This window comes from Sturnus vulgaris, chromosome 13 (assembly GCF_052056855.1).
Source record: "Sturnus vulgaris isolate bStuVul1 chromosome 13, bStuVul1.hap1, whole genome shotgun sequence".
In the NCBI taxonomy this organism is placed as follows: Eukaryota; Metazoa; Chordata; class Aves; order Passeriformes; family Sturnidae; genus Sturnus; species Sturnus vulgaris.
In genome coordinates, this window is record NC_142255.1 from 14,247,109 (window position 1) to 14,269,315 (window position 22,207).

General features: G+C 44.7%; 1 protein-coding gene across 9 annotated transcripts in view; it reads right to left on the reverse strand.

Annotated features, from left to right (window-relative positions):
- The window catches only part of AKAP13 (A-kinase anchoring protein 13), a 207,907-nt gene that overhangs the window by 83,408 nt on the left and 102,292 nt on the right, over nucleotides 1-22,207 (reverse strand). For all 9 annotated transcript variants that reach the window (XM_088172624.1, XM_088172630.1, XM_088172627.1 and 6 more), the window contains 3 exons: nucleotides 19,456-19,645; nucleotides 13,345-16,243; nucleotides 8,645-8,706 (listed from right to left, as the gene is read on the reverse strand). In XM_088172624.1, coding sequence (XP_088028750.1) covers nucleotides 8,645-8,706; nucleotides 13,345-16,243; nucleotides 19,456-19,645 — 3,151 coding nt within the window. The remainder of the gene's footprint in view (nucleotides 1-8,644; nucleotides 8,707-13,344; nucleotides 16,244-19,455; nucleotides 19,646-22,207) is intronic.

The window sequence follows — 22,207 nt, forward strand, 5'->3', positions numbered from 1 at the left end:
TTAACAGCCCATCCCTCTCCATGCTTTTGGTAAGAACCAGTCCCGTATTTTGGAAAGGCAGAAGAGATTTCATACTCCTAAACACAAGATCTCAGACTGAAACTAACATTTCAGAGAACTGCACCCCCAGCCTTTGAAAATGTGTATTTTGGAAATATTCCTCCCAACCGCTTTCAGGCATTTAATATGTCCAGCTGTGTTAAGAAACCAAGCAAAATTTAAGTGTCAAGTAATTCAGGATTATGATCTTTTTCTGATTTATGAAGGTAAGCACAGTCTCAGACACAAGAAAAACAAGTCACTTGATGCTAAGCAGACTCAGTACCAGGGCTCAGACTAATGAGTGAGCAAGGGCGAGGCTTCACGTTCCTGCCTCTTATCTCAGCAGCTGGAAGGACACCACATGAGGAGAGAGCACAGCCAGCCAGGCAGAGCCAGCCCCAAGGTACCTGCAAACACAGTACTGGTGTTCCAGTGGGGAAGATGGAAATGCTCCAAGAGAGGGAGAGTGGTATTGGATAAAGATGCAGGGAAGGATAACTATGCCCCCAAATAACTAAGTGCAAAAATGAGGAGAAACTACTAATAAGTGGCTATAATGGTATCAGGGAAGAGTCTTTAAGGAGAAGTAACATCCAACCAGGCTGAGGATACCATAAGCCACTCACCAGGCCTTCTGCAGATCTGAAAGTAGAGCAGCATAACTCAGGTTAAACACAGAATAGCAACAGTTCCTCTGTTTCAAACTACACAAACAGAAGAGAAAGCAAACAAGGTAATCCAGAAATATTTGCTCTATTTTTTGGATTAGTCTCCTGGGCACAGCTACCGCCTTCATTTTCACTAAGTACATCACTGGCACTAAGATGATAAATACAGCAAGTAAGAAGGGAGGAAGCAGTTAAGTTCACCACTGCTCAAGAGAAAATCAGAAAGTTTGCTGCATCAAGTAGATGCTTATTTAGGCATAAATTTACTGTATAAGTGAAGCAGAAAGAGAAGTGGAAGGAAAAGAACTTTATTAGCTGCAAGAGACCAAGTACAAAAGAAAGTCTAGTTTAGAATTTGCTCCCATCTGCTAATTCCTATACAGCTGATGAAGTATCTTTTATTAAACCATTGCAAAACATTTCATCTTCTTGTTACAGCCTCCTTGCTGGGGTTATTCCAAAGCAGAAGTTCAAAACACAGACCACAGCAGTACAAAACCAAAGTGGTGATGGAAAGGAGGTACAGCAGCACTGAGAAGAAACTTTCATCCTTTGTGTCTACCTGCTCTGGGGTCCCAATAAAAAAAAGCCACTCTTGTCCATGCTTTGTACATGTCATTTGGAGACATCACCTCTTTGGCATAATTTATGACTAAAGTCTTCTACCAAAATTAAAAGGTTTCCTATTCTTGAAAGTTTCAATTACTTTGTTATTATGACAGCAAGAACAGCTATGACTGCCCATAACCAAACACAACACCAAGGCACTGCTCTGGCCCTGGGGGTTTTAATTCTGACCTGCAGCTGCCCCAGCTCAGCCAAACCCACTGCCTCCCAAACTTTTATTTTAGTTATCACATGCTTGGGTACCAAATCCCACAGTCCTTCTGGGTAGACTACAATATTTGAATTATCCACTGCAACATTAACCATCTGTTCTCATTTCACGGCCCCAAGCTTACAGACCTCCCCACCACCACCAGTCTGTCCTGGACAGCTGCAAACGTGTCCCTGCCAAGCCAGAGAGCCACCAATCTGCTCAGTGCAAGGATGCTGCATGAAGAGGCAAACATTCAGTTATCACCCAGACTTTTATCTCATCTGATGTTTTAACAGCAGTTTGAGCCCAGAAACATTCTGCAACACAGCTGAGTCACCCTGAGCCACACCAGGATGTGGATGTAACATCAAGCAGAAACAGACACTGAGCAGAAACAGCTGAGATGATGGAGGAAAAAAAACCAGGTTTCCACCTTTATATGAAAATAATATAATAAAGGAAGGCAAACAGCCTAAAATAGGTGGGAAAAGGCTGAGAACAATAACAGAAAGGGAAATCAGTGAAAGGACCACGAGGTAACATGCATTTGATTCCATGTTTCCATGGAAAAAGTTTAACAGCACTTCTTACCTCCTTACTCCCATCCTTCTTTTCATCCTTTGCTGGAAGTTAAAGTCAGAAATACTATGCCTGGATATTGCTAGAGCCTGCTTCATCAGTGGCCAAGAGTTCCTGTTCATCTCTCCTATCTGTTCCATGAATACTCACAAAACCCCAGAACAAATGTATGGGAATATAATTAAAAATCTATTTCTTGTATTTATAATGTTTTCCTCCAAGGTGGTGTAACACCCAATGAACTGCAAAAAATGTAATTTCCAGAAAAGCATAAACAGTGGCCTGTCTACACTGTAAGGGGTCAACTCTGGCTTCCAAAATATCAGAATGGAACTAGGTAAGTTCCTTCAGGATAAAAACCCAGTGATTTAATACACCAAAGTACCCATTTGCCATTCTAAAGCAGCCTCCATCAAAAGTCCACATTTGGTCTCCCATGTTATCATCTTAGTTTTCTCCATATTTAGACCAGGAATTCAGTGTGCAGTAACCATGTCTACTGTACAACAGTTACACCACAAAATTTCTAAGATATTTCAAACACAAATAAAAGAACCCATAGGATAAAGGAGATTGGACCATTCAAAACCAGCACAGTATTTTCCTTCATAAGAGACAATATTCAATGCCAGCATTCCTTTACTAGACTAACAGTATTATACACCCATTATTTTATGGAAAGTATGGATCCATACATTCATGACTGCATAAAAAATGAATGTATCAAACCACTGGAAGAGAACTCCAAACCCAGGATTTTCTGTACTTAAAATCCGTTAGGTCTGTATTTTACAAACTTGTAAAATAAGAGTCCTGATCCTAAAAAAGGTTTCTGAAAGCTACTTTAATACACTGATGTAAAATAATGCATGAGTGAACCCCTTTGTCTGAAGCAAGCCATAAGTGAGCGTTGCATAAGAACTGTAGTTATTAAACAGTTGTCTTCAATCTGAACCATCTCAAAACTACAGCAAGAATACACACACCACTCTGCCTTTGAGGCAACAGTGTCTGCAGATGAAACTGCAGGTAGGTCTTGGTGCTTTTAACAATGTGAAAAAACAGAGAGATAAACTTCGCTGTGACTGAGAGGATGGCAGAGCCAGATGTTCTGTCAGAGAAAATGATGAAAAAGCAGAGTATCAGGCAGCAATCTTTGCCTCTGAAGAACAGTGGCTGATGGGGAAGGCGTAGGGGAGGAGAATTAACTCACCATCTCCAGAGGTCAGCGGGGGCTGGCACACCCTGGGGGCATCTGCCCTGAGCCAGACCTGGGAGCAGCATCCCTGCGCTGAGCCGGGCATTTGGCTCCGTGTCCACGCTCCTGCCTCGCCCCTTAACATCCGTGAATCCTGTGACTGAGCTTGGAAACTACTGTCTGGAGCTGGGGATTATCAGCATTCTGGATAGAAAGGCATCGGAAATGCAGCACCCAGAGAAATTCAGTGCAGGACAAAAAAACTGCCACAATGGTTGTATAAATGCCTCCAAGGCATGAGTAATGGTAAAGGCTAAAGACTCCCAGGCTGGTTTGAATTTCTTTTTCTTTTCCTTCCCCCAGCTTTTATTCTGGCTCCCTGCAGCTTGTGTGGCGATGCCCAGAGCAGCCGGGCTGCTGTGTCCTACACAGGGATGAATTCACTCAGGGCTGCCCAGCTGACACCATTTCCTCACAGAGCTCAAAGCCTCTGCTCTCAGCATCCGGGGCAGACACAGGATGCTGGTGGGTGTGAGAAAGGGCCTGGCAGATGACGAGCCCAAAGCCTTGACCCCATGGGTAAGTGTGTGTCAGCCTCCAGCATTAATGCCAGGCTTAGGGCAGGCTCCCTTTTGGCTCAGTTTTTAAATGTTTACTGTAGTTACAGGACAACATTTGCAAAGTGAGGGTTACACAAGTGATTTTAAAGAGGCAGGGTGAGAACATAGCCTATTGTTAAGGCTGCACGTTCCACCACCAGACCCAGCTCTGATTTGTTTCCAACACTTCAGTCACTTGCTCTGAAATTGTCCAAACTGTTGAGGAGATTCCTATGCTATTCTGCAGGCCCTTTGAAAAAAAGGGATTTGCAACTCCCATGCCATAGTATGTACATGTGTACACCCATGCAAAGGGAGAAAATGAACTTCAGTGCACACAGACAACCTGGATTTTGTCAGGTCCTCAGGGTGAGCAGTTTGTTAAAATAGTTAATCCCAAGAAAATAAATGGGAGCCTGGAGAACTCTTAACAACCCCTTGTTATAGTCACCAGCATGATTCAGTAGTTTGGAACCATGAAGCACCACTTGATCTGACAACTGCACCACTCTGCTCCTCAGCAGCAGCCACAGGAGGTGGGGGACACTGTACACCTTGGCCAGAATTTTATCCATTTATCTGATGACTCCAAGGAAGAGAAACATGAGAGATTACAGCTGGGGGGAAGGAAAAATCATTGGATTCTTCACACCTACTGTCCATCCCAACACTCATCTCAGTGCCATGTGGGTCTCTACTCTCTCCCATAAGCTCTTTTCCATCCCATTCAGCCCATCCCCTTCTTCCCACCCTCATCTCCTGCAATCCTGCCTTCCCAGTCCCCTTCCTTTGCTCACCCTGCCAGACTCTGGCCAAGCAGCTCCTTGCTCTTCTCCCTGTTCAGCAGAGCACAAACCTGGGGGCCCACAAAGCAAAACCAAGGGGCAACAACAGACCTGAGGCTCTGTCCTGACAGCATCATCTCTCTTATCTCTAACAACTCCCAGGCAAGGAGGTTTCCTGGCCTCCCTAGGTGGTCTTGCAACAGTTTTATGATGGCAACAGGATGTTTTCACAACATCCAGCCTAAATCATCCTGGCAAATTAACAAATCAGTAAATTAAACTGCCATGGAAATCTGGGACTATAATAACCACTATTACATGTTGGCAGACTGCTGCATTGCACAATGGTTTTCTTTTTGCTGCACCAAGTAAATTTAGTTCTTTCAATCTCTTCTCACGTTTCTTAATCTCTTCACATTGTTTCCTTCTGGACACTTTCCAACCTTCCAATTCTGTGTCTTCCTCTGAGCAGGGCACCCCAAGCTGGATTTGATGGCACTGATGATGGCTCCACAGTGCCACACATGAGTAAGTCACCTCCTGCACCTTATGGAGGACACTCCTTCAAATATAACTCAAAACAGGATTTGTCTCTCTTGCAATAGCTCTTGCTGTTGATTCATTTGTAAACTACTAAAAATGCTCAGTCTTATTTTAGCCTATCCCTCTCCAGTTTAAACCTGAGCTGGTAAAAGTGCATTTTGCTTTCTCCTTTGCAAACAGCACTCACTGTCTGCTTTTATCTCTTATCTGGATGTGCTATCCAATTTCTTAAGGTCACTCTGAACCCTGACCCTGTTCTCTCAAGTGCCTACAATCCCTCCTGACCTGATATCATCTGAGTGTTATAAACATACCTCCATCTTCCAAATCATGACTGAAAATATTGCAAGTTTCCCCCCAGAAAGTGACCTTGCTTATATATCAATTGTTGCTGCACTACTTGGATCAGTGGAAAGATGAAAGTTTTCTAAGCTTCATTCTCTGCAACTTCTGAAAGCACAGACATTAATTAAATACTGATTCCTCTGGTAAAGGTAGGATGCATTCAATTCAATAGGAACTAACTAATACAATTAATAAATGCTAAGGGAAGGCTATTCCCCAGTGAACTCTGCTCCTGAGATCAGCCAGCTACAACTTCTCAGTCACAGGCTCAGACAACCAAAGCTGTCAGATGAAGCCAGCAGCACAACCTTACCCATCCTGCCATGTGAAGACAAAGATTCAGCAAATAATGAATCACAACCATTTTCTGGGATCAACACAAGAGAAGCATATCAGGGTACAGTTCATTTTAAACTGCTGCTTTACTTTTATGGTGCTGCAGCCACAGGCTCCACTTTAAATTATTTTAATATTGCAGCATGCAGAAACCAAACCAAATTTCTCATCAGAGTTAAAAATTATTCTGTTTTAAAAATGCTGAAGTCTCATTTTAATAGATCATATCAAGTAGTTGACCAAGCCCTACTCAAGATTCCCAAACTAAGCAGGAAGAAAAGGACCAGGAGAGTCTCCATCAGGATAAGCACCCACTGCCCACCAAGCAAGGAGCCTGGGAAGTTCTGGTTGCTGAGTTTTATAGCTGAACAGATACAACCTCTGAGAAAAGATTCTGGAAATTTAAGAAATAGATAATTTTAAAATTAATTTTATTTTGAAAAAACATTTTTCCATTTTTTTCTCTTCAGTGCTTATAACCCTACAAAACAAACAAATGTTTTCCTAAACATTTTTTAGCAGCAGCTTTTCCAGGACATGCACGAGAGTTTTCTGAAACAGCTATAGGAGAAAGTGTGAGATCTCACATATGCACACTGACATCACAGATCCAGCTAATTCTAAAAATTCTTCACAATTTTTCATTCTTCAGAACTCAGCTTAGAAGAGTTTTCCCCCCTTTCTCTCTGCAGAGCACTCGAGGTACTGTCCTTCAGCCTGACTGAACTATACAAGAAACTGCACTTTTTAAACTCCAAGACTGCTTTTTTCAGTAACTTGTCCATATGAAAAGCAGTGTGGAAAGTTCTCACTCATAAACCAGGAGTTAACAATAATTCCCAAGATCCAAAATTGCTGACAGCACCAGCGATGCTGCAAAATACCTGCAGCTCCTGGCCAGGGGCAAGCAGCAACAGTTCTATTTGCAGCAAGCTAAGAAAACCACCTTTACTAACCACAAAATGCCTGTAATGAGAAGCCAATGAGCACCTGAAAGACTCCTGGCTACAAAAAGAAGCAGCACTAAATAAAGCAGAGTCAGGATGTGGCAGGAGAGGCACAAAGGGCCGGCTCTGACTCAAGTCCATATGTGTGAATTTAGCTCTATTTATAAGCCTTCCACTTCTTTTTTTTTTTTTTTTTTTTTTTTTTTTTTTTTTTTAATGTCCTTAATATAGTGCAGTTATTATTTTGTTTCTGTTGAACGTAGCAACAGGAAACCCTGTCAGTCCTGCAGCAAACTTTCCATCTCTCTGGCACTCCCATTCCTGCCTCGGAAAAGCCAGATTTCTAAAGAGGTGTTTGACAGGGTGGGAGGGAGAGGAAGAAGAGAAGAAAGCACACACACAAAACCCGAAATTCCCGTAAAACATGCAAAATGGAAGCCAAATTCAATATTTTTTTTAATCTTTTGTCCTTGTTTGAAAGTAAAGGCCATGTACTAATTTTCATTTTCTAAAGATTTCTCACTTCACTACCAGATTTGGAAGTATTGGTCAGGAAAATTATGTTTAATAAAGGGTCAATTAAAAAAAAATTCAGTAGCATTCTTAGAGTAATACGTTCCCATAATGAGAGACTTCCATATCAAACAGCACAAATTTTAGCTTGGAAAGTTATTTTCTCTAGTCTCTGGCTAACTCACCAAGCAAACAGCTACAGAAATTAAGTCTTAACTTGTTAAAAACATAATAAACCTGATTTTATTACAAGCTTTGGCAAGACTGTTCTGCTGCTCAAAGAGCTTTACTGCATGATGAGCAAAGATTTTTGGAGCTCCACCCTGCAGTGTAAACTCATCCCCACAGTATTTCTCTTTTAACAGCTTCATAATGGTAGGGGAAGACACAAACACAGCTGCTCAAAGACAACGTGCTCCAACACAAGGCTGCCATCAATTTACCATTTACAAAACACTTTTTCAGGAACATGAAACCACACATAAAATACAGGAGCAAATACAAATCCAGCTAGGAAAGGTAAGAGCAAAAGAACCACAGCTATTGACAAAGTAGAATTTGTATTAGTGATGTTTTAAATGAAAATTATGTTCATGTAAAGCTAAATTTCAAAATTTCAACCTTTTTTTTTAATCATAGACAGTCCTTAAATATGGCAAAGCACAAGTAATAAAATACAATACCAATGGATTCCTGGCATGACCTTTTTATTTTGTTTCACTGACATGAAGAATATGGCATTTCCCCCCACATTTGATCCCTATATATCCTCCCATTACTCATTTTTCTTCCAGCTAAGGCACAAACACCCCCAGCCCATGATGCCTTTAGACCTCAGAGTCTGTGCACACACCCAGATCAACCACAGCCCTTCTGCCAAAAACTCCCTGGAAACACAAAGAACGAAAAGGGATGGACAGACTCTCCAGGACCACCGTGAAGGTGCTGCTGGCCCCCACACAGCATCACCAACCTCAAGTGCATTCCAGGTTTTTGTCAAATCATACACAGATCTTGGTACAACCCTGCCCCATGAGAAACCTCTTGGCTCAATCTGCCACAGGCTGAGAAAATGTAAATGTGCCTTCACCCAGTGGTTGAAAATACAAGGGCTAAAAAAGCCCAGGCTATTTTTAAAAGGCTGAAACAACGTCAGTGGACATCGTTCAGCTTTGCAGAGGCTGCAGAAAGGAAACCAGCAGGTCACAGCAGTGGTAGCATTTCTTTAAAAAGCACAGTAAAGGACCAGGTGACAAGACCTGCACTCACCAGTTCCTCCATGCCATCCTTCTGAAAATCCACCTCGTCCTCAGTTTTCATTTCCAACCTCCCTGTGCAAACAGAAGGTCCACAAAGGTAATTTTAAAATAAGCTTATTTCACCGCTATTAATATTTTTTTTGTTTATTCAAACCAGTCCCATCCCCCCTCCCCCAAAAAAAAGAAAACCCAACCCCTACCACCCTTCAACAAGTCCATTTGAACCCCTTCAAGTCCATTTGATTTCCAAATTCTGGTTTCATTGCTGATTTCGCTGCTTCCTCACTATTCATTTTAATATCTATTGCATCTGGGACTGAAGGAAACTATGAAACAGCAGCAAGCATAGGGTGCTACTCCTGCCAACCTGTAGATGAGACCAAGCATATCTGCAGGTATTTGTTCACGTATTTTTTTGGCTCCCATTCGTCCACATAAAGAACCGAACTTTTTGCTATTTTTCTCCTTACCATACCACAAACCAAAGATAATACAGGAAAGTAGTCTTTTCTGCCCTCAATAGGTATTCTAAGCATTGCAAAAAAAAACCCAAAAAACAAAAAAACAAAACAAAACCAAAACAAAACAAAAAAAATCACAAGCTGTAAAAAATTCAACCCACATGCACTGCCTTATGGATGAGAGAATTACCCCCTGGACTAGGAAGGCAAAACCTTTGCTGCTGGAGTTTACAAAGTCCCAGCTAACTTTCCCCTTCTGCACGCTCTTGTGATGGTGTCACCACCACAGTTGTACAAATTTCATGTCCCAGCTGCTTCCTCTGCCCAGCCAAGTTTTCATTAGTCACCATTCCCCAGGGATTTCCCCTGCTTACCTTTTTCTGGCATGAAGTCAACATCGTAATTCTCTTTGAACCCTAAGCTAAGGACTCTCATTACACACAGGCCACTTTTAGGGGAGTGAAGTGATTTGACCAAAGCCACTCAGATGGAGAGTGGCTGTGTCAGGGCTAAACTCTCCTCTAATCCCACTCCCTCTCTCATTTCTACTGAAAACAAACACTGGATGGATGACAACGCCTTCTAAAGGGTGACGTAGGCTTGCAGTGAGTTTACCCATACAGGAATTTAGCAACAGGAGCCTCCCATCCTCATGGGGAAATTGTCCTAACAGTCGTCACTAATGGTTTTCCACTGGCTTTAATGCCTGCCCTTGTTTTTCGGGACCATCTAGTTTTGCAATGATTTTGCCTCATTTGTATGAGTTTGTAGGTAGACTCAAAAATCAGAGGTAATGCTACAAATTTTGGCGAGTTCTGTTTGCTGGGAGATCTGCTTGGGGTCACGGCAATGCCACCATGGTTGAGATCCTGATCCAAAGACAGAACACACATGTAAGAAACATTTGGTGCACTGAGGATGGGAGAAGCAAGATCACCCTGGGTAGGGAATGGAGGATGAAGATATTTTGCCCTCAGGATGAAATTCAAGACAATTTTTTTACTCTGTCACTTCTTTCTAAATTTATATTAAGAAATATCCCAAAGGAAAAGCAGAGGTCTCCTTATTGCATGTGTGGCACTGTTAGTGACACTTGTTACCTGCTCATCCTGCCACTCTAACAGGGAAAGGAAATCATACCAAGAGTTTTTCCATAGGGAAAATGCCACTTGTAAGAATGAGATGAAGACTCATAAGGTGATGATCTTCTGTCAAGGAATATTTTCTTGAAATGCTGAGATCTAAAGGAGATATTTCTCCCAGGAGAATAGCTAGGGAGCAGTAATTACAGTATTTGTTATTTAAGATGGCAGAACCCCAACCATACAATCAACCTTGCTTGGTTTGGTTTCTGCTAAGAATCTGCAACTCTCCAAGGTGTTTTGTCAGCACAAACCCATGGGTTCTCTTCTCTTCTCTTCTCTTCTCTTCTCTTCTCTTCTCTTCTCTTCTCTTCTCTTCTCTTCTCTTCTCTTCTCTTCTCTTCTCTTCTCTTCTCTTCTCTTCTCTTCTCTTCTCTTCTCTTCTCTTCTCTTCTCTTCTCTTCTCTTCTCTTCTCTTCTCTTCCCTGGCTAGTGTGGTATGATTTCATAATCTAACTCCTTTCTTTTTTAATGAGTAGCATCTACCTGCCCGACTTGCAGATAATGTGCTTGCAGAACCCATTACTCAGCTCTAATGCAGCTCTGAGTCTAAAGCTAACAGTAGGAGGAGATGCCTCAGGAAAGCAGGATCTACCTTCATCAGCTTCCTTCAGGGTTGTGGCCAGCCACTAGACACTTGTCTGGATAAGGAAATTAGCCTTTTGAAGTCTTTGTTTTGGGGATAGGCAGAAACTAAGCAGAGGCAATGATATAAACAGGTGTATATTTGAGAGCAGCTTCACAATAAAAATGAAAAAATTAAAGACCTCAATGATCTGGAGTAATGGCAACAGCAATTACCAGCTGATTACCTTGCTGATAAATTACCATGACAATAAACTCCTCTGACTACACGAGTTTCTGAGAAATGGCGTTGTGACCCACACTTCCTTTGGAAAGGTTTTATTGTATTCCACCGAAAAAGAAGTGATTCAGTCTGAGAACTGACGAGTCCAGCATGGATACACAATTCTCTGTACAAGCCCAGACTTCAGGGAAAAGTCCCCAGAACTGGCACAGCAGAGAAAAACTGAAGGCTGCCACTGAACTCATACAAAAAACATGCTACCCAAGGCTAGACACCAACATGAAAAATGCACACAGCAATAATTATAAACAACAAATGACTTTTGTTGAATTACTGCCATATCAGAGTTCTAGATGGTGCTTCATAGGAGATCAGCTTCAGAAATACTCCAAATAGCAAGCTTGGATTCATAGCAGTCACTTGTCTCTGCTTAAAGCCAATTTTTTATTTCGGCTTCCCTAATATTTTGATTCAAAATAATCCTACAGTACTTCATGAAAAAATACCTCAACTGAAATTTCATTTTGTTTATATTATTATACATAAACAATTTCTGTTTAAGGACAGTTCAGATCATTTTATTCCAAGACCTTTCAGCCCTAAATCCTTAATGTATTTTAAATCAGTAACAGGATCACCTCCTTTTTTTTCTCCCTTTTCCATATCCTAATACAGAATGATGACTTAACATTACTTTCTTACTTTAGCTACTACCATATTGGACTGTCTGGTCCCTTTTCCTTTTCAAACCTCACCTAGACAATGTCATGGCTCAGAATCCAACCAGAGGTAAAGAACTGGATTGTACAGATAGAGCTGGCAGAGCCAGAGGCCCCTAGGAAAAGGAGCCCAGACAAGTATTGACTTACAGCCACTCCCATCTATTGAACTGTCAAACCAACACAGCATTAAAACAGGTTCCTTCTGAAAACAGCTTTCTAATCCACCTTTGGATCTTTCTACTTATTTACCAGTGATCTCCTGACTAATGTTTACTGGTTGTCTCTTGACAAATAAACATCCTAAAAATCCTGAACTCAACAAAAAATGGATTTGCTGGACCCTCTGACATCCTCTTCCTCTCCAAGCCTTTCTCCTGCCCTCAATTATTCTGCTGTCACATATCAGAACAAACTCTCTAGCATCACCCCATGCTGCACTTAGACTGAAGAAACAGCTCTCAGCATCAGAGAAGTGAAACAGCTTTATAACTTCACAACTTCATGATTTATATCATGGCAGATTTTCTTTTAATCATTTAAATGCTTTGTGTGTTTGTTTGTTTGTTCAGTGCTGGGAAAGCAAGAGGCACTGTATCATTTTCTCATAGCAAAGAAAAAATGGCAACTGAAAAAGTACAGCTGCTTCCATTTAACAGCTGCCGGAACAGGTGGGATACACAGATCAGATTAGCCCCATTCTTCAGTACCAAATTCACCTACCATTAAATCCCAGGCTGGAGCAACAAATCCATTTGTTTTCATTCAATGCACCCCTTTATCTCCTTTCCTGGAGTTACCTGGTGATGTTTTCCATCAACTCCTGCTGCATGGACCCGAGGCTTCTATGCTGTCCCCCAAGTCCCACCGCTCTCCCCCATCACCACTCATGCACGGGGAATGCCAGTCCCACTTCCCAGCCCGCAGGAGCCAGGGAAACTCATCACCCGAGCTCCAGCACTGCTGAAATGCACTGGCAAACACCACGGGCTGCTCTGCCCGACAAAAAAGCTCTGAAGGCCGGAAAAGGCGGCGGGGGTAGGGCTCACTGGCTGCTTTAAATGACCTAATGCTGCCAATTAGGAAGCAGCTTTGGGCATTTCAGAGGGACACTGGCAGCTGGCTCAAGTCGACAAGCAAAGAAAATCAGGAGAGCCCTGTTGTACCCGCTGGCTCCACATTAGTAAAAATAAAGGGGAAAAGCAAAGGAGTAGCACCAGAGAAATAAACCCTCATGCTCACATGGAAGCTTATAACTTGAAGATGAAGTAATCCAAATAGCTTCCCCCCCCAATTCATTTCTTCTCCAGTGAGGATCTGCATGCTAGAAATTCTTCTGCACCAATTCATAGGAGACGATGCTCTGTTCTTACCGCCAGTGTCAGACAAGCAACATGTATTTGAATTGGAAGCTTTTATATGTAACTACAAATTTTTTATTTCTCACAGAAGAAAAACCTCAAACACTTCCTCTCCAACATAAGCCTCCAGCTCTTACTTCCTTTCCTTTGCTGATGACGTTACAGAGACACGCCTACAAAGAAAAAACTAAAAAGTAGGAAACAATTGATTTTTCCTACCTGTAACAGGCTCAGCTCCTTGCACTGCCAGGCTGACATTCTTCTTCTTTGTTGAGGAACCTAAATCCATTTGTCCATCAAGGCTGGCTCCAGCATCCGCTGCAGCCTGAGGCTCAAGCCCCACTTTTTCTGTGGCAGGTACTTCACGGGAACAAGGTGTCTCTGCTGCAAAAACCACTGCATCAAAACTTTTTACCATTTTAGGAACTTTATCCAGGGAAGAGGCATCATTATCCGATACCAAACTCTTCACTCCCACATTTTCCAGTGACTCAACAGCCTGTAAGCGGCAGGAACACGGCGAGAAGAAGGGCACTGCAGGTACAGCATGGCTTTGGTTTCCATGGGGCTCAGCCAAGCCCTCCCCCTGAGGCACTGTCAGGGCAGGGGCAGTGTCGCTGTCGCCGGCGGGACAGACGGTGTCGGTGCTGGAGTCGCTGTCACACGTGGGCTCCTCTGCGATGGGCTGGAGCGCTGCCCGGGGCAGCACGCTGTCCGTGCCCTCCTGCTCCTCGGGGTACACGGCAGCAGGGGATACTGGCACCGGCCTTGGCACCTCCTCACCATCACAGGCATCACTCAGGGCTCCTTCCTCTGAGGCATCCTTTAACTCGGGGGTGCTGCTGTGGGGGCAGACTGGTTGTAGGGTTTGAGTGGGATCTTCTTCTTGGTTCAGCCCAGCATTTGGACAAGGGTCACTCTCTGCACCCAGTGACTCATCTGCTGATGCAGGTCCATGCATGGCGCCTTCTGCTGCAACTGCTGCTCCAGCCTTGCAATCTTCTTCGGGTTGGACTGCTGCTTTCAGCCCAGCATCCACATTGCTGCTGCCCACCACAGGACCCCCCAGACTGCAGGCACAGGGTTTCACAGCAGCAGCAAGAAGTTCCTCCGACACAACAGGCTCATTGCCATTCACAGGAGACCCCTGCCCGGGCTCAGCTTGGCCTCCTTCAACCTGTTGTGAGTGGCCCTGCTCTGGGGAGCCCTCGTCCCCAGCATGGTGCCCAGGCCGGGCAGCAGCTACCCCGCCATGCTCCCCACCGTGCTGCCAGGCGAGCTCTGCCGAGCCTGCCCTGGCTGCTGCTGCTTCCTGGTTTTGTTTAGATTCCTCATTATGAGTTGCAGAGGGTGTGCCTATTAAATTATCCTCGGCACCGTCTGCGCCCTTGGCACATGGAGCTGATCCAGGGTCATTACCTTGCAGAGCTGCCTCCTGCCCGGGAGGTGCCAGTGCAGCATCTCCCTCCTGACTCACAGCCAGCCCCTCTTCTCTGGGTAGGGGAGAGGGCGATTCCACCTTGCTGCTCCTCCCCTCCTGCTCTGAAGTGCTTTCTGCTTTCTCTGCTCCAGCCTGGGCAGGCTCTTCCTCTGCCAGGCTTGTGCTCACATCCTCTGGAGGGAGCGATGCAGGCTCACGTTCCTCACGTTTGCTCTGCTGAGCAGTGTCTGGTTTGAAGCTGTTGTCCATTTCACTTTTAATGCCAGTTTGAGCAGCAGAAGGGTGACAGGCAGCAACTTCCTGACCACCGCCTGCAGAATCTTTGCTTCCTTCATCTCTGCAGCTGCTGGTATCAGTTCCTACTGGCTCTTTTTCACTGCTCTCCATGGCTTCAGCCCCATGGTCAACGATCTCACCACTCTCCTGGCAATGTGCAGGTTCTGCACCACTTTCATTAGATCCACCAACATCTCTGTTTTCAGGTTCAGCATCAGGGCCATCAGTTTCCACACTGCCTTCCAGTGAGGGCAGACTGGATTTTCCATCTGTACAGCCTCCTTCCACCTGCCCTTCTTGCTCCTCACTCTCACTGCTGCAACAGACTTCCAAATCAAGAGCAGGTTTTGATGCACAAGCAGGAACCTTCACCCCGTTCACTGCTGGCAATGTTTCTCCAGTGCTTGCAGTGACCTGCCTCGCTGTGACACTGGCATCACCCTGGCTTCCCGTGAGCTCACCATTTACCTGAGCAGTGCACGAGTCCACATCAGTCTCTTTGTTACTGCTGGTCTTGCAAAGGTCAACAGAGACACTGCCAATGTCACCATCTGCCTTTGCACTGTCACAGGCTGGTACCACTCCCACATTTGCATCCTCCCCATTGGAACACTCAGCGCCGTTGAAACCACTGAGTAAGGGCTGAGCAGCGCTGGATGACTCTTCCTTAGCTGGGCATTTGTCTTCCAGGTTTGCAGTCCTCTCACCAGGCTCTGCCATGCCATCCTCTGCCCGCCGCTGGCCCTTAGCCCTGTCAGGTGCCCCGGCACAGTTCCTGCACTCAGTCTGGCCCATGGCCACATCCAGACCCTCTGAGGAAGCTGGGGCTTCACCTGCAGCTGCAGCCACAGCAGCGGCACTGTCAGCAAACTCCTCAGCAGTTTGCGCTTCCTGATGGGCACTGTCTGCACTGCCCACGCCAGCTTGATCCAGAACAACTCCAGCCGATGTCATTCCAGCTTCCTCATTTGTATTTCCAGAGGATGGAAGATTTACAGCACCATTTGCACTTGCACGCAGGCTCACAGTGCAATCTCCATCTGATACAGTCCCAGAGCCCTCTGCAGATCTTAGCCCCGCCTCTCCTTCCTTTTTACACAATATCACTGTGTTTTTACTTTCACAGAAGCTCGCTGGGCTGTTTGCACCACCCAGGCTAACCGTGTCTTTTGGTGCGTCATTAAAAGCTCCCAGTCTGCTGCTGTTGCATTTCTCCTCCTGCTGGGTTTGGTCTGAGAGCTGCCCAAGGTCCAGGTGAACCAGACCAGGTGGATTTTCCTGCCTTTCTTCTCTTGCCATTTCTTCTAGGCTCTGAGAGGTAGTGGTCAGATGACCCTCTGCTCCTTTAGCACAGCTGTCTCCAGAATCTCCCAGTACAGGCTCTGTCTGCTGGCTTAAACTCTGAAACAAGACACAAAAGAGAAAAAGAAACCCCTTTATTCTGTCATGCAGTTACTCAAGACCTGTATCTACCTAATTTTATTCAACATGAATCCTATTCCTGGTGTTATCCAGGAGAGAGCAAACACAGTAGTGGTTATTTCACATGTAGGTTTTATTACCAGGAGGTAATATTGAAATTATTAGAATGAAAGAAACATTGGTTGAAAAGAACATCTAAAGGTCATCTAGTCCAACCACCTGCCTGAAACTGGCCTACTGCCACTGCAGCATCAGGTCAACCATGACTTTCTTTATCTTGCCAAACCTCCAAGGATGGAGTACCCACAGCCTCTCTGGACAATCTGCTCCCATGCCACACCACCCTCCCACGAAGATTTTTCCCTAAAGCCAGCCTGAACAGCCCAAAGCTGAAATTTGTCTCTCTACCCCTCTGCTACACCATCTGCCATCACGGAAAAGAAGAGTAATCTTGGTAATTGCTCTTTGAGAAGCTGTAGTCTCAGTTCTTGAGTGCACTTGAACTCAAGATCAGTAAAGAGCAGAACTCAGTCTACCAAATAATGCAAATATATACCAGCCTAGTCCCAGAGGACTTCAAGAAAATTCTGCTAAACAGCACCTTCAGATCCCTACCCAGCATACCCCAGCTCTTGCCAGTATTCCTCAATTCTCTCTCTATAAATGGAAATGCTACTTCAGACATGGGCATTGGCTGGCAATGTCCAAACACACCGTCTCCTGCTCCCAGGACTGAACTAATAATCTAATCTATTCATGAGAACTGCAGGCATAATTAAATATCTGAAATTTATTTCCTAACTGGAAATAAAAATTTCAAAATCATGACATATTATTAAAATTAATACATGCATTATCATGGAACAGTAGGATCTTAATCAATTCCTCTCTAATCAGTGTTTTCCTTCCAGAGCACCTGCTTTGTCAAGCTTTTATAGTTTGATACAAACAAATCTTTACTTAAAAAGAACTGTCTGTTTCAATATTTCCTTTCATATTCTCATTGCTGTAGAATAGAACATATTAATGTTCATATTTTAGAAATAGTGGCTTATTAAATTACTGAGCAACCCCAGTTCCTCAGTGTACCCCTGACAGAGCTCCCCATAGGTTTGCTTGGGGTTTTGTATCACAAGCTTTCCAAGGTCACACTGGTTTCTCACTAAGTGCCAGAGACTCTTCACATACATAAAACTCTAATGAAATATGTAAAATCTGAGCTTTTCTTGCATTTATTTGTAAAAGGATTTTTAAAACTACATGCATGCTAAAAGTTTAACTTGAACAGCTACCTGCAAATTTTATTTAAGTTTTTAGTTCTCAGAGAAATAGAACTTCACACCAAAATTGTCATCTTAAACACCCTGATAATTAAAGCAGCCACTATGATGCATCACAGGGAACTTCTGGGTATTGCATATACTAATAGTGGCTAAAATCATCAGTGCTACCTTGAGGATATTGCATTTAACTTGTCTTTCCACACTCTGAGGTTTGCAAACATTGAGCAGTACCACAGACTCACTGAGTCACAGACCACTAAATGCACTTCTGGTGTTTGCCACGAATTTCCCTGCTATTCAAAATAACCGTGCTGCCCAGCTCCCAGGTATGCTGTCAGCTATGCCTCGCTGGTTTTGAGGCAACCCAAGCCAGGTTAGCACTGGAGGCAGCAGCACAGCATCTTCACCCCTTGTGCAGCATCAGGGATGGGACACGGGGCTCTGTGTGCAGTGGTACCCACGGGATGCAGGTATTTTTTGCAAGGGTAAACAGTGTGCCAAGCCTTTGGTGGCTGCAACCCCACAGCAGAGATGGAGTCTGTGCTCCTGGGTCCTAGCCAGGATGGACAGAGACAACAGTGACACTTGCTTGGGAACAAGCAGGGTTTTCAAAAGGAGGGGCCCCAGCATCCTCACGGTGAAGTCACTCTGCTGATAGCCGGAAAAATACAGCCATCACCAAAGGAAGCCAACAGGCTTTCAACTGACCCAAAATAGACCTAAATGAAATAATTACAGGGCTGCTTTCCAAATTCAAATCAGATTAGATGTGAAGTAAAACAGTGGAGGAAAGTGAAGTCTATTTCAGATTTCATTGTCAGGCAAAATGTTCCCAATCTGGCATTTGCATGAGCAAACAAGCAGTGAGCTGGATCTGCTTGCCATGGTTTAGGGTCTTTGGATGGAAAGGAGATTTCACAGCTTGAATTTGCCACTCATGCCACCAGTTGAGATTGGGAGTAATTAACTAAGGGAAGGCTGAAAATGGTTCAGCATGGCCGTTCCTCTGCTCATCCCCCCAGCCCACTGGTGGCACACAACAGTTCTCCCCTCCCTTAATTAAAGCAGCAAAAATATCCTGTTGTTTAGATCCTGCACCTCTGCAGCCCCGGATATGTGAACTGATGAAGGAACACCCACAAGTGATGCCAACTATGACAGACATGTGGGTGTTTCTGAGAAATGGCACTAAAGTGTTCTGATGTCTCACCTTCCCAACTGAGACCCTGTGGCACCGATTTTAAAGCAGCAGGAGGAATCCCTACAGCTCCTGTGGTCCAGCCACCACAGAGCTTGAGAGGAGCACAGTGAAGGGACCACTATGGACACAAACCTTGTGTGGCCAAAGCAGGCTTGTCCTCAGAGTCCTACATTGAATTGCTACTGAAACAGCCATTTTTTTCATCATCCATCCCAGAAACTTTCTTCTCAGTCTCCTCTCTGACCCTGAACTTTCCATCTGAACAGAGATGTTACCAGTGTGCTTACAGCCCACACTCCCAGCCTCACTCCAGAGCCTGCCTTAAGCTGCCCTATGTCTGCCAGACAGGCAGAAGGTCAGCATGTCTCCAGGGTGGTATTCCTGCCCATCCAAGGGGGTCCAAAACTAACAGAGCAGGCAGGAGCCGGGAGCAAAGAGAGGCCAAACAGAGCTGGTGCTGCATAGCCCGGAGCCTGGTTCTCTTCTGAATGAGAACATTTGCTGCCTAATACAGCTTAATCAGATCTCCCCATGCTCAAATAAGAAGCAGATGGACAGGTGTCCACCTGGCTGCTTGATAATGAATCCAGAGAAAACGTCTAGGAAAACATGCCCTGAAGGATGCTGACATGTAAAAGTCCTCCCCGGGCTCCAGACTGCAACCCACCAGATCTGCTTCTCTTCCATCCCCTCAGCCTTTTGCTCACCTGGTGCTGGTGGCTCTGCATGTGCATCTGAAGGTGCTGGATGTCCCTCTGCCAGCTGGCTGCTGTCCCCTCCCCGGTCTCAGCTGTCAGCAGGTACACGCCGAGCCCACGGTGGTGCTTCACGCTGTAGTCCCCCGAGTGCACGGTGTGAGACAGGGTGCTCCACGAGTCCGGCTCCCTGGCTCCCTCCCTGCAAAACAAGGGTGGGTCAGTGGGCAGGCAAGCAGGGATCCTGCACAGCAGGACACACGTGCTTCCTGGACAGACAGCTAATCATGGGAGCACAGAGCATGGCACTGGCTCCAGGGCCAGACAGGCACATAAACACACACTCCTCAGTCTTGAAAATAATGTAATTTAGCACTAATGCCAGCCACAAGCTTTATTTCACAACGTCATTTTCAGGTAGAGATCAGTGGTTTTTACCCCAGACTATGACAACTGAATTTTAAATCAAATTTATCACAGGTGAAGATCACCAAAGCAGCTATCACAGAACAGCAGACATCTGAAAGGCAGAACAGCAAAGGGATATGTTGGAAGGAATGAAAACTATCATGGTACAACTTGTACACCAAAGCCAGCACACTGCCCACAAACATCCAACAGCCATCAAATTGCAGCAATTTTTTCACTCCTGAAATGAACTGAACTTGCTCTATGAAACTGCCTCTGTGCAAGATGTTCTCAGTGTAGTGAGACACACTGTTTTTGTGCAGCACTATCATGGGCTTTCTTTTTACCAATCCAAAGGAAAGAAAGGAAAAAAGATGCTGTAGATCAGAATGAAAAATAACCTATTAGTGGGTAAATGTAGTCAATAAAAATTTCTATTTCAGTCACCTCTTTTTAAAAATCAAACACTGATTTTGCACCACTCAAAGCAGTAATTCCTCAGGTCTCATCAAGCTGCACAGCAGCTACACAGGCCCACTGAGGTGGTGAGCAAACACTGAGGTGTTCAACACCTTCAGGTTCACAGATTTCATTTTGAATCAGAACTGATTCAGGAAATCAAAATCTTTTGTGATCATCCCAGAGAGCAGCTTGTGCACCACCCCACCAAGCCCTGCATCCCCCAGGAGAGATATGGAACCAAACCACAGGAATGTTGCACCAACAGGGGATGACACTGACCTGCTCAGGGGTGCAAGAAATAAGAATTTCCCTGTCTTCCTTCTGCCAAGGATGCATCTATTGACACCCAGCCCGACCTATGAGCTAGGGTGGGGACAGGACTAGATGACCTTTAAAGGTCCCTTCCACACCAAACTTCTCTGTGATTCTGTGACATCCCCTCCCTCTTGCAGAGACTAACCATTTTCAGATCTCTCTTTCCTGCTCAGTTACAAGTTTCCTTGGAAGGGGCAAAGCTATGATTTTATTTTTAATTAATTAGGAATTCAAGAAGACACATAAACACAAATGCATGCCCTCAACCAGGTAAAACTACACATAGTTTTCAGAATCTTTGCCGAGAGGTCTTGTTTTAACATTCACAAACCTTTCTTATGGGCAAGGCCCTCCAGCAAGCCACAGGGCTATCTCTCTGGGAAGCCAATCTAGAGAGTAAAGTCATAACGAGCAAATACCACAATCAGCAACAGGAATGGGCAGAGCAGGGTGGGGAAACGGTCAAATGGTGCATGAGAGACAGAGAAAGCTGTGCAAGCAATGCTGGTGGCAATGGCTGCCCCTGCTCTGCCCCAGCACAGCCACCCACCCCCGTGACTCATTTTGGGTTAAATCTGCAAGGAAATTCAGACAAAACATTACTATGGCTTCCACCATTCATCACCATTTATCTCAGTCATGACTTGACTTCAGCAGAATTACACTTGATTTAAGCAGAATCAATATTTCCACAGAGAAACAGAAGGAAGCAGCCAGCTTCTGGCAGTGATTGGTATAAATCCACAGAGGCACTGAAGTCAACTGAGCCATTACAAGTAACTAAAGAAATGACCTTCCTTTATCAAGGAAACACAGACATTTCTGTCTGGAGTGTTTTTCTCTTCAGCTGTCATGTATGAGAAACTGCTGTACTCAGGGCCACTCTCAGAGTACAACGAGGCAGTCAGCACAAAGTCACCCACTCAGGGGACAACAGCAGCCGGATTAAAGAACTGTGCCTGATCAATCTGCTCCACTTTCTCAGCAGCTTCAAGGACCCTCACAGGCATCTCCAAATCAGCACCCACAAAGCTGCCTGCATGACTTGGTGAGCCTCAAAGGGCACTCAGCAACTTCAAAAAGCCCAGTCTGGAGCAAGATGACAGGCAGAGTCCCCTGCAACACGGCGAGTGCGTCCACCCCTCCAGCAATCCGCAACCTTCACACGGCCCACATGGATCAAATACTCACTTCTGCTTACAAAGAGAACAGTTTCTTTTCATATTCAAGCTGTCACACTTTTTGAAAAGCTTTAAACCTTTTGAGAAAGCAAGAAGTTTCTTACATCCAGCCAAGTACAAACTCCAAGGTCTCATTTTTAGTAGCAGTCACCTTCGTTACACAAAATTAAGCAGTGAGATAGTGAATGGTGCAATCTATTGCCTACTTCAAACCATCTCTTTCATATTCTGCTCCATCCCAGCACTAATGGTCTGAAGCAGAGAGGAAAAATGAGAATTCACAAGCATTAACTCATTTTCCCACCACTGTTCCTGTTGTTCAGGCAATCACCTCCAAGGCCATTTGAGAAGACACCCCTGCTCATTTGCCCTCATACACTGAGCTTCACTGTTTGTGC